Source organism: Nannobrachium achirus, assembly GCF_963921795.1.
Source record: "Nannobrachium achirus genome assembly, chromosome: 8".
Classification (NCBI taxonomy): Eukaryota; Metazoa; Chordata; class Actinopteri; order Myctophiformes; family Myctophidae; genus Nannobrachium; species Nannobrachium achirus.
This window is the reverse complement of record NC_137817.1, coordinates 3,895,185-3,907,589: the sequence shown is the minus strand read 5'-3', so window position 1 is coordinate 3,907,589 and position 12,405 is coordinate 3,895,185. Positions and strand designations below refer to the sequence as shown.

Here is a 12,405-nt window from a genome sequence, read left to right as displayed (position 1 = left end):
GTGTGCATGATCCGTGCTCTATGAATTACATGGAGGTCTATGGAGACAGTTTGGCATATGAGAGTACGAAGGTATTGTTAAATGGCAGCAGATGAGTTAAACAAGCACTTGCCATTTGGGCAACCTGAAAGCAAACTCCACCTACCCGAAGGTTTTATTTACCTGTCGGGGGCAGGTGGGCAAGCCTTAGTGTCAATGCCTGCATAAGCTTTGGGCTTATCAAGCTTGTTATAAGCATTGTGACCCATGATGTCATGTTTAAACAATCAAGACAAGAAGCCATCAAGAAATTATTACAGTAATATTCATAATATAAAGCCATTTAACACTTATTGCACACTGATGAATGATTGTTTTAATGATATTTAATGATAATGTTTGTCAGTTGTCATCATCATAGATGGTGGTCAGCCACAAACTCAGTCACAACAACTGACCAATAAAAAAAAAATACCAGTTATTTTGTTGAGAACTTATGTTCTCACATCTTTCATCCATCCATCCATCCATCTTCAACCGCTTATCCGGAATCGGGTCGCGGGGGTAACAGTTCCAACTGAGACCTCCAGATGTCCTTATCCCGAGCAACTTCCTCCACTCCCTCAGGGAGTATACCGAGGCGTTTATACCACGGGGTCTCCTCCCAGTGGGACGTGCATCGAGGACCTTCCTAGGAAGGCGCTCGGGGGGCATCCGTACTAGATGCCCCAACCACCTAAGCTGACTCCTTTCCAAGTGTAGGAGCAGCGGTTCTACTCCAAGTCTCTCTCGGGTGACTGAACTTCTCACCCTATCTCTAAGGGAGATACCAGCCACCCGTCTGAGGAAACCCATTTCGGCCTCTTGCACCCGCAACCTTACAAAATATTATAAAACGCTCAATAGTGGGCTCGATAAGCAGGATCGATAAGGTGCTCATTATCAAGAACAATTAATGAGTTCCATCTCTACAGTACACACACAACACATGCACATCATCTTGCTTGCTGAGTCGATATCCTTCCTAATAACTGATCCTTTGTCAAGTCCTGCCCTGTGGTCCCAGCCCTTACCCTCTCCTCTCCTCTCCTCTCCTCTCCTCTCCTCTCCTCTCCCCTCCCCTCCCCTCCCCTCCCCTCCCCTCCCCTCTCCTCTCCTCTCCTCTCCTCTCCTCTCCTCTCCTCTCCAGGTACCAACCCCAGCAGTCTGATGAATTTGTTTACATATGAGAAGGGCTTTTGTTTTGTCTGCTATCTGTCCCAGCTGTGTGGAGACACCAAGAGATTTGACAGCTTCCTCAGGGTGAAACTCTCTCTCTCTGTCTCTCTCTGTCTCTCTCTCACACCCACACACACCCACACACACACCCACACACACACACACACACACACACACACACACACACACCATAACAAATTTGGTGAAACACGCTTAAGCAATATTTCTCAAGAGGATATGTTTTACCGTCATTATCCATTTGCCAGGGGGCACGGTGGCACAGTGGTTAGCGCTTCGCCTCACAGCCAGAAGGTCCTGGGTTCGATTCCCGCCGGGGGGCGCTGGGGGCGTGTTCCCCCCTTCCGCGTCATCAGCGATAGGGTCGGCGATAGGGCCTTTCTGTGCTGAGTTTGCATGTTCTCCCCGTGTCTCCTAGGGTAGATGCCCTCGCAAAAACATGCAGTAGTCCTGGTTTCTTTACTACCTCCACCTAGCCAGCCGGGTGCTCCCCAATTCCCCTGGCGCAGCAGGGGGAGAGCGGAAACCAGGACTACAGGTTAGGTAGTTGGCACTGGGTGAGAAAATGGGTTGCAAAAACCGTGGGATAAAAATTATAAAAAAAAAAAATTAACCCTTTGCCAAGCTCTGCAAGCATCACTGAAGTCACTTGGCCAATTACCTTAACAACACTTATAGTTTACTTTACTTAACTTAGTTCATTTATTTGGTCAGGGCAGTGCACATTAACACATTGAGTGCTTTTCCCGACAAAAGTCAGGATTTCAAACCCAGCTGTGGTGTGCTTTTCCCCCGATAACATCCAGGATATTGCTTTTAATGAAATAACAGTAACGCTGGGTCATTGGGACCCGCGGGTGAAAGAGATGATGACGTCATCAGGAAGGCCTCTATGCATTGCTCTGCAGTAAAACGGCTTAATCTCGGAATCTATCTCCAGATCCAGTCGATCGCCGAGAAACGCTTTTTTTCACCGGCCCGTATCTAAGCGACGGACCAAAAATAGCCGATCTACAAGCTCAAAACCAGAGCACACGAGCGGAGTGGAGCGATGACAAAAGCCGTTCCGCGCTCCAGAGGGCTTTTGTCCCTCTCGCTCGTCGCTCTGGTCGGCCACCGGGCCGCTCCGCTCCCCGCCGCTCCGTTTGCTACCATGTCCGAAACACTTTCTCCTTTGCCAGTGTGTTCCCAACACAAATGGCTGCGCTAACGCGAGCCTCGGCTTTGATGGAGACTTGGAAAGCTTTCCACTCGCCACTGTTTTGTTGGAAACATGCGGCGCGTGGCCCCGTCGGACAGTCGCCGTAACAATGTTTCTTTTTCGTGCGTAAGAAAACAAGTTCATCGATATTACACCATAGTGAATTAATTTCCACAACATGGACACGACCGTGGCTTCTGTGGGTCTTCAAAATAAGGTACAATCAATGGAAAAAACCCGACCGAAGGTATTGAAATAATGAATTATACATAAAGCAGAAAGTGTTAATGAACACAGGACAGGTCAGTGTAACACAAAGCTACTTTCCATCTGTAGCCCCTCCAAAACATGAAACAAAACAGACATTACAATATAGCAACCATAATTATACACAAAACAAAATGTAGCCGTATGTTAACGTGTGTGTGTGTGTGTGTGTGTGTGTGTGTGTGTGTGTGTGTGTGTGTGTGTGTGTGTGTGTGTGTGTGTGTGTGTGTGTGTGTGTGTGTGTGTGTGTGTGTGTGTGTGTGTGTGTGTGTGTGTGTGTGTGTGTGTGTGTGTGTGTGTGTTGTGAACAGGCTTATATCTCAGAGTTTAAGTTCAGCAGTGTTTTGGCTCAGGATCTGATAGACTACTACCTGGATTACTTCCCCCACATACGCACACAAGGTTAGTGTGTTTGTACGTGTTAGTGTGTCTTTATTTGTACATGTGAGGGGGTTTGCTTGTGTATGTGCGAGCAAGCATGCTTATTGCCATACTTGTATGGGACAAAAGTATAGTAGAATTTGAGAAATACACCTTATGAGCACAATTCTCCAGTCCTCACAATATACATTTGGGGAGTTACATTTTGGCCGCCCCTTTCGGAATTTATTTTCGGACCAGGTTAGATTTTTTTCAAATTTCGCAACTGTCACCACTGGATGCCTTGCTCTCTCTCCCCTCTCCTCTCTCTCTCCTTGGCCCGAAAGTTTTTTTGCGGATTTCGGTTTCCAAAATGCAACGAAAAAACGCAGCAGTGTGCAACCAGCTTTTGACTTACAATTAGGTTGGGTTTAAGATTAGACATATAGAGTTTATGGTTAGGGGTTGGAGTTCTGTCTGATTTATACTTTGTTGCCGACTAATTTTCACCTTTAGGGCCTGCCCTTTTACCTGTCTGTAAAAAGTGCCCTCTCCAGGCCATAAATAAGTATAGAAAATAGCCAACTGCGACGCGTTGTGAGCTTGGAGATCTGCTATTTTTCAATATTTCCAAGGCCCTTTTATATATTTCATCCCCTGCCTCTCTAACCTTCTCCGCACGTCCCTGGTCTCTCTTCAGGTGTGGAGTTTGAGCGGTGGTTAAACGAGTGTGGTCCTCCGCTGTGTGAGCCCGACGTGTCAGCAGGGGGCGCTCTGACGCAGCCGGTCAGCGCTCTGTGTGAGCTGTGGGGGGGCAGCAACCCCCCTGACCCCCACACCCTGGTGACCTTTGACCTGTCCTCCTGGAGCACCTTCCAAACCGTGCTGTTCCTGGACCGCCTGCTGGACCACTCCCCCCTCATACACGGTACATACAGGGACCCCCTAGGGGGTCCTCATACACGGTACCTACAGGGACCCCCTAGGGGGTCCTCATACACTGTACCTACAGGGACCCCCTAGGGGTCCTCATACACCAGGGTTCCCCAATTAGTTTATTTATTAGCAATATAAAACGTTTTTATATTCAGAAAGAACTCAGTAATGGGATTGTCTGCCTCTCATTATTGTCAAGGAAGAAAGTACCGCATGTCACTGCCTTGCTTTTATCAAGGCAAAAAAATGCACCCTAAGACACACCATAAGTTTCACATGTGTGCAGGGGAGCCACTGTCACACAGAAATCACTTTTGAGATTATTATGCACCTTTGTGATTGGCTAATTGCGTGGTTCCAAATCGCGATTTCGGTTTAAAAACGATGAATTGTGCAGCCCTAGCCCGGGCCCGTTTCAGACGCAGGCAGCCTGATTGTCGAGAGGATCATTAAATGCCCCGATTGTCGGCTAGTGTGCGACCAGCTTAAACCTCCAAAATAGAACCGTCATCTTTAGCTTGCGGCCCTTGGACCTTTGGTATTTTGAGCCATCTTAACTCATTCCCTGCCAGGCCCGATAGTCCCGAGATTATTCCAATGTCTTTCCCCGCCAGGCCCGATAGTCCCGAGAATAAAAAAAAAAAAAAAAAAAAAAAATCAAAAAAATCTTTTTTTCAAAAAAAAATTTTGACCCCAAAAAATGGAGTAGGCATGATAGCAATCACGAAATTGCATGTTTAACCCCCATAGCAACCCCATCTTTCAAGCATGGCAGCCATTTTGGCAGCCATCTTTGTTAAACATAGTGGCTGTTATCTCATGAATGCCTGAACGGATTTCCATTCGGATTTTTTTGTTTGAAAGCTGTGAGCAATGTGGACACACGTGGTGCATTATCTAGGCATGGGTGTGCATGATCCGTGCACACCCAATTACATGGAAGTCTATGGAGACGAATGGCAGGTGGGAGTACGGAGGTATGTTAAAATGGCGGTCAATGTGTTAAATTGAGTAGCCGTGGCCTTGATGAATTTGGTACACTTGACAGAATGCTTACATTACTGCCCTTGCTTTGCAATGTAATAATGACAAAATGTTGACTTATTTCACTGTGTGTGTGTGCGCGTGTGCGTGTGTGTGTGTGTGTGTGTGTGTGTGTGTGTGTGTGTAGAGGTGATGGTGGGTCTCACAGGGTCTTACTCTGCTCTGTTTGATGGTCTGAATGCTGAGGTTCAGATCCGATGGCTGCAGATCATCGTCAGGAACAGTTTCTATCCTGAACTGCCGCGGGTTCGAGCCTTCCTCCACAAACACGTAAGACCCTCTGTCCTTCTGAACACACACTGACCACTGTGACCAGTACCACCACCACCGTTTCCGCTACCCAGGACGGAGGTGCGAGAGACTTGGAAAGTCCTTTGTGCCGGTCGCTCTCAAGCAATACAACGAGACTCATGATGGTCGCTTGCCAAGGCCTAATAGGATTACCTAGGACAACTGTTACCTTGCACTACTGGAACTAAAGTTGTACTGACTCTGACCTCTAACATACTTTTCCCCGAGAGGGTTGCTGTGGCGTCTTGCTGTGGCTCCCATTATTGCTTAAAAAAGGAAAAAATATATATATATTCTTGATTTATTTGCACTGTGGTCACTTATTTTCTGGCCCTGCACTATTGGGTTGTGTTGGTTGAACTGAGTACTATTGCTGTGTTGATATGGCGGTGTGATACTTGTGTTGCATTGACTAGCATTGACTGTTATGTGCACTTTTTTTTATTTTGGCACTGTTTTGTGCTTTGAGTATAGCTTTTAGTGTGTGTGTGTGACGTGTCACGTATGAGAGTTGAATGTTTTGTGGTCACTTTATGTATATATTCTTCTTTTTTGTAATAGCTTTTCGACACTTTATGTTTATATTCTTCTTTTGTGTGCTTGCTCTTTGGACTGTACACTGCAGTACTCTTTTTCTTTTTCTTACTTCTTTGTAACTTGTAACCTTAAACTGCTGTGCTGCCTCTGGGCAACTGAATTTCCCTTGTGGGATAATAAAGGTCTATCTATCTCTCTATCGTTCCAGACCTCCAGGATGTACACGGTGCCGCTGTACGAGGACCTGGTCTCCGGGCCCATGCGCTCGGTGGCCGTGGAGACCTTCTACCAGACGCAGGAGAGGCTCCACCCCAACCTGCGCCGCACCTTACATCACATCCTGTTCCAGACTCCGCCCACCACCGCCGCCACCGCTCTCACGGCCAATCACAACAACCCGCCGCCTCCCCCGCCCCCCGACACCCCGCCCCCCTCCTCGTCCACGCCCTCGTCCCCCGAGACGCTCCCCTCCCCCTCCCCTCCCCAGCCCACCGCTGCTGCTACCACCACCGCTCCCATCAACGTCTCGGCCTGAAACGGCAAAACATTTGTGCTCGGCGTCGCCACCTAATGGCCGAGCTCACAGCTCGTACCGGAGCTGTTATGTCGCCTGTTTTCCTCACGCGACACCGCCGTGCGACGAAGTATGAATCTGCCTGGATAAAAACGTTTCACGGGCATGAAAGGGCCGACAAAATCATCCAGCCTGAAAAGAGCTGGAAAAAGGGGCGAAACATCACTGCCTTAAAACAACAGGAGTTTTCATCTTGATTGAAACAACTAAAGTACTAAATGTTTTGGGCTGAAACAACTGGCTGCTGCCTGCGAGTCAAAAGTGGGTTTTTTTCTCTTATAAGTTGACAGCCAGTTACACCAGCATTTGCACTGAGACTGGACTGTGTTCCGTGGAGAGACAGAGAGATTACGTAGGTAGATTAACATGTAGGTAGGTAGATCCTGTAGCTAGACAGACATGGGGCCCTATTATGATCCAGGTCTTATGCCTTATGCCTTAACTTCTTTACCTTTTTTTCACTATTTTGAAAAACATTTTTAAATACTTCAAATGCTGATCTACATCTGCACGTTGTGAACTTGCAGATCAGCTATTTGAAATATTTAAAAAACAAAAACAAAATAGTAAAAAAAGGCAAAGACGTTAAGGCATAAGGCATAAGACCTGGTTCATAATAGGGCCCCAGGTGTCTACAGACAGACCTACAGTACAAACACCTCCGACGTTGTGAGGACAAGGTATGTTCCAGCGTTTTTCGAACTGTTGATGTCTGAGGAGAACCAGACTGCTGCTACTGCATCTCAACACTGGTCACAATTTCATGAAGAACACATACATTATATATATATATATAGAACACACACATTACATATAGACAGTTGATACTCATTTCATAAAGAACACATACATTATATCGTCGCTGTGGGGTGAAAACCTCGTATCTCCAAGTTTCAAATGTGTCCGTTCTTTCGCAAAGCAAAGCCCTGCTTCATCATACAAGGCCGTCGCACAAAAGTAGCGAAAACAGCAGATCTACAAGCAAGTTGTGTGTGCTTGTAGATCGGCTGTTTTCACTAGTTTAAAGGTGATACACCATGAAGTTTCACTTTTCCTATTTTAAAACCTTTTTTTGGGGTCCCACTAGCACCTTCTATCCTCACAAAGTCCCATTTCTGACCGGTGTGTCTTTCTCTGGTTTTGAGAAGGCGAAGGTTAAAAGTATCCCACGGGTTCTCAAAACAGTCTATCCAGATTTGCTGCCGATTGTGACGTCATCTGCCGATTGTGACGTCATCATCAAAAAATAATTGATAGTTTTTTTTTTATTTCGTTTTTTTTTTCAGGCCAGTTCAGGCCAAAGGTGGTACTGCAGCTGAAATGCTCTGAGAGCCATTCAAAAATGAGAGAGGCTCTCTATTCAGGAGTGGTAATTTAGCCTCAAACCTTACTTTTTAAATGCATGGTGTATCACTTTTAAATCATTTTTAAAATGAAAAATGCAAAACGAACGGTTTTGGACATACAAGGTTTTCATCCGACAGTGACGATATATAGACAGTTGGAGCTCATTTCATGAAGCACACATACAGTACATTACATTATAGACAGTCTGAGCTCATTTCATAAAGAACCTCACATTACCAGCTCATTTCTCCGGACAGCACGCAAGACTTGTCTCTCTTGCGGTGACATCACAAGGAGACATACAGTACACTGTACCGTACATGTACTGTACATGCAATACACTTAGACCCAATAGATATTTCTATTTCTGTTCTGTCTGTCTGAAATGCTCCTTTAATAGCAGACAGTCGTGGTGCACATGTCTGCTCTGTGTCCCTTTAACAGCGTTATAACCAGGATATTAACCTGTGGTGTGATGTGACTTTATAAATGATTCTCTCTGTCTGTTCTCTTCTAATCATCCAAGGCAGTGGATCTCAAACTGGAGTCCGAGGACCCCCAGGGGTCCTTGAGGAGTTATGGGACTGTAACTCTTAAGAGTGTTCAAATGGAACCAAAATGGTTCCATTTTGTAGACCCCGAGTAGGGATTGTAGGGTATAGATTGCGGTTCAAGAGATAGAGCTTTGAATGGGGGTCCGTGGCCCTAACTGCATATCAAACCAGGGTGTCCTTGAAAGGTTAAAAGGTTTGGGAAACCACTGATCAGACTGCAGGTACCATCTTTAAGACCGACTGTCCTCACTGTTATTCGCAAGGGAAGTGATCAGATGGGACTTGTGTTCTCTCACACGTCGGCGACCGATCGGCATCGGTTGCTGTGGTAATAACGCGTTAGTGATGGTTGGGCCATTTAGGCATCGAATTATTTAATGCTTTAACTATTGAAAATAGCAGATCTACAAGCTCACAGCACGGCGCCGTGAGCTTGTAGATCTGCTATTTTTGAAAATGTGTAATTTATTTTTGCAAGTCTTTGAATATATATAAATATAAAAGCGAACATTTGTAACTCAAATGTTTGCTTCTGGGGGGGGGGGGGGGGGGGGGGGGTCCCTGGTCCCTGGAACAACATATTTTGACATGGAGGTCCGTGGCCAAATACATGTCATTTTGGGGGTCCTCGACAGGAAAAGGTTTGAGAACCACTGACATAGAAACATGGGTTTTTCAAAAAACCTTTAGAAGGATTTAGAAGACACTTATAGAATCGGGTCAAAATATTCAAAGACTTGCACAGATTTTCAAGATTTTTCAAAAATAGCAGATCTACATGCTCACGGTGCTGTGCTGTGAGCTTACTGTATATGAATATCTGCTATTTTTCATTAGTTAAAGCATAAAATAATATATTGAAGTCATCAGCGGGTCACAAAGTGACGCGCTGTGAGCTCGTAGAACGCTGTTGTCGGCGGCGAGTGACATCGTCCTGCCACTAAATAGAAATCGGGCTTCAGTGTCCAGATAGTCCAGACCGACCCGTCTTTGGAGGTCATATTTAAATCGGGTTTCAAACCACCTGGTAGTAATCTGGTTCAGATGGGATCAGCTAAATGTAGTTTCCATGCGGTTTGTTGCTGTTCAGACCTGAAAAAAAAAAATCGGATAACAATCTGGATACGCCAAGAATCAGGATTTGAACATGGGAAACTTTAGGAATGTGTTGGTAGCGTCGCCGCAACATATCTTTATTATTTTATGTTTTACATGCACTTGAAAATATGTTATACATATTTTACAAATGTGTGGATGAATTGTTGACTTTTGTTGTGAACACACCCAAGTGCAATGGGATTTCTGTTGTGCCGTTTAGCCATGTTGACGGGGATTATAATAATAATAATAATAATAATAATAAATGCCTCTACTACTGCAGTCAGACCTGCTCACCGATGGGAGCGTAGCGTTATTACCACGTTTCGATAGTTCCACGTCACATTCGTCCCGACGCTGGTGAATGCTAACCGGGTGAAATGCTAACCTGCCGACGGTGGTGAATGCTACTATGCCTAAAGCTAACCCTAACTCTAACCTCAGTAAAACTATGCCTAAACCTAAACCTAACCCTAGTCGGACTATAAGATAAGAGGTTTCTGCCCTTTAGCAATTAGGGATGGGATGATAGTCAATAATCGTATCGTGGAGATTTAATTTATCGTGATATCGTCCTCCGTCATGCACTGGGATCAATTTACCTTTTATTTGCCGAGCTGCATATCCGGTACCACTTAAACCCTCTATGATTGGTAAATCGACCTATAAATAACGTACTTGATATAAAGTATATATTATATATATTTTTCATTCTCTACAAAATCTTTGCCAAAAAATAGCCGATCTACAAGCTCACAACGCGTCGCATTAGCAACGCGTTGTGAGCTTGTAGATCGGCTATTTTTTTGGCAAATATTCCTCCCCAGGATAATGGATGTTGGGTGATATTTTCATTATGGTGATAATATGGTAAATGGCAGTTATTTTGGTGTCGTACTGGGATGTATGAATTAGGCTTCAGCTGCTCTGAGAACAGCTGGTGTTCAGGAAGCACAATGTTGGTAGATTAGAGACTGTAAATATGAAATGATCTGAAAGCTGTGATTCCAGAGACCTTTTATATCAGATACATAACATGTAACCAGTGTTGGGGAAGTTACTTTGAAAGCGTAACTTGTACAGTTACAAGTAACTCACCATGGCAGTAACTTGATCAAGTTAAAGTTATACCCCTGGAGAAATATAACTTATAAAGTTTCAAGTTACGGTACATAGAAAAAGTAACTTGGGTAACTTGAGTTACTTTTTTTTCCAGTGTTAAATTGAGAATGTACATTTGGTGTACATGAAACAAAATATAATATCCTACAAAAAAAAGTCACTTGCCAGCAGAAATATGCCTCAACTGAGTTTTATATTTTATTTCAAAAAGGTTGATATTTTCTTTAGTAAACATCTGTGTTCCTAAAATAAAATTAAACAAATAAGAAAATTATGATCTGTTGAGGGCATTTTGATCGTAAAATTATAACTTCGCTTGTAACTTCTTGTAACTTGTAACTTGAGCCAAAAATGACCCCAAAAGTATCTCAGTTACTTGACGAGTTACAGAAATATGAATGTAACTCAGTTACCAGCAAGTTACAGCAAAATGTAACTTAGTTACGTAACTCAGTTACATGTAACTTTAACTTCCCCAACACTGCATGTAACTTTATGCTTCAGTGATCAAGTCGCACAACCTCTACAAAAAGACGTTTTGGGTTGTTGTCGGTATGTCAATGATAATTACACACAATGACTTTCAGCATTAAGGCCCTTTTCCACTGGCAGCGATGACGATAACGATTTAAAAAAGTGGGTTTTCAATTGAAGTGGATCGGCAGCATCCACTCAACACCGATACAGACAACGATAGCCGCCAACTACATCGTTAGGATCAACAACGATGTGGTTAAGATCACAGTGATATGGAACTGGGTCTCTGACAAACAGCTCGAGGTGCGCTCTGAGCGAGCGGCTGTTAATTAGCGCCTCTTCACATTGATGTCCGATAACTTTATCGGACATCAATGTGAAGGCATAATTATCGCTGTGATATTTTATGGCTATCGTTATCGCTGCCGGTGGAAAAGGGCCTTTAAGATGAATTTGTCGTATGTGTTTTGCTTTCGCTTAAGATCAGTTTAGGAACTGTTAACCATGTAAGCCCTATTTCAGAAAGAGCAGATCTACAAGCATGTGGTGAGCTTGTAGAAAAAAAAAGGTTTTCGCCATAATGCTTTTTTTTCACGAAAAGAGCATAATAATACTTTAAATCTGCTATAGTGTATGTAAACAGGTTGAAAGTGGTTCAAAGATTGTATTCAGAGCCACTGTTTCAGCCTAGATCTATAGATCCACCTCAGTGCCTTCATGTCTGATTTAACGCCACACTTCAGCTTGCAGATCGGTTGTTTTGTCGGCAAGCGGCAGCGCCTCACGGCGGTGTGTAAACCGAGCTATGCTGCGTTCAGGGATTCCCGGGAAATTGGGAGGATTGTGACTGTCCTTCACGCTAGAAGGACACGTCGTGTCCTCTTGGCTCGTAGAGGGACTGGCAATAACCAATACCAGTAAACTCCACCTCATTCGTGTGACCGTGTGTTTCCCAACGAGTCTGTGGCCTTAAGCTAGATGCAGAATAGACCAAAATCTAATCTTTGCTTCTGGGGGTCCCTGGAACCGTTTTTGAGATGAAAAAAGAAAAAAAAACTTATGTTGCCATCAGTGTTTCTCAAACTTTGTCATGTCAAGGACCCCCAGCATGATATGTATTTGGCCACGGACCCCCATCGCAAAATATTTTGTTCCAGGGACCCCCAGAAGCAAAGATTAGATTTTGGTCTATTCTGCATCTAGCTTAAGGCCACAGACCCGTTGGGAAACACGCGGTCGTGCGAATGAGGTCGAATTGTTTTCGGTCGAGTTTTCCTGTTAGCGCAATAATGACCATAAAGGTGCTATGAAACCGTCTGCGGACCCTTTATTGACGTTCGATGCCTCGATACATCTTGTCTAAATATTCTTATTGACACGGT

General features: G+C 44.4%; 1 protein-coding gene across 1 annotated transcript in view; it reads left to right on the top strand.

Annotated features, from left to right (window-relative positions):
* The window catches only part of rnpepl1 (arginyl aminopeptidase like 1), a 35,210-nt gene extending 28,360 nt beyond the window's left edge, over positions 1-6,850 (top strand). Inside the window, exons 9-13 of the mRNA XM_080731441.1 lie at positions 1,169-1,281; positions 2,995-3,085; positions 3,744-3,971; positions 5,151-5,293; positions 6,060-6,850. Coding sequence (XP_080587567.1) covers positions 1,169-1,281; positions 2,995-3,085; positions 3,744-3,971; positions 5,151-5,293; positions 6,060-6,386 — 902 coding nt within the window. The 3' untranslated portion in view covers positions 6,387-6,850. The remainder of the gene's footprint in view (positions 1-1,168; positions 1,282-2,994; positions 3,086-3,743; positions 3,972-5,150; positions 5,294-6,059) is intronic.
* The last annotated feature ends 5,555 nt before the right edge of the window (positions 6,851-12,405 follow it).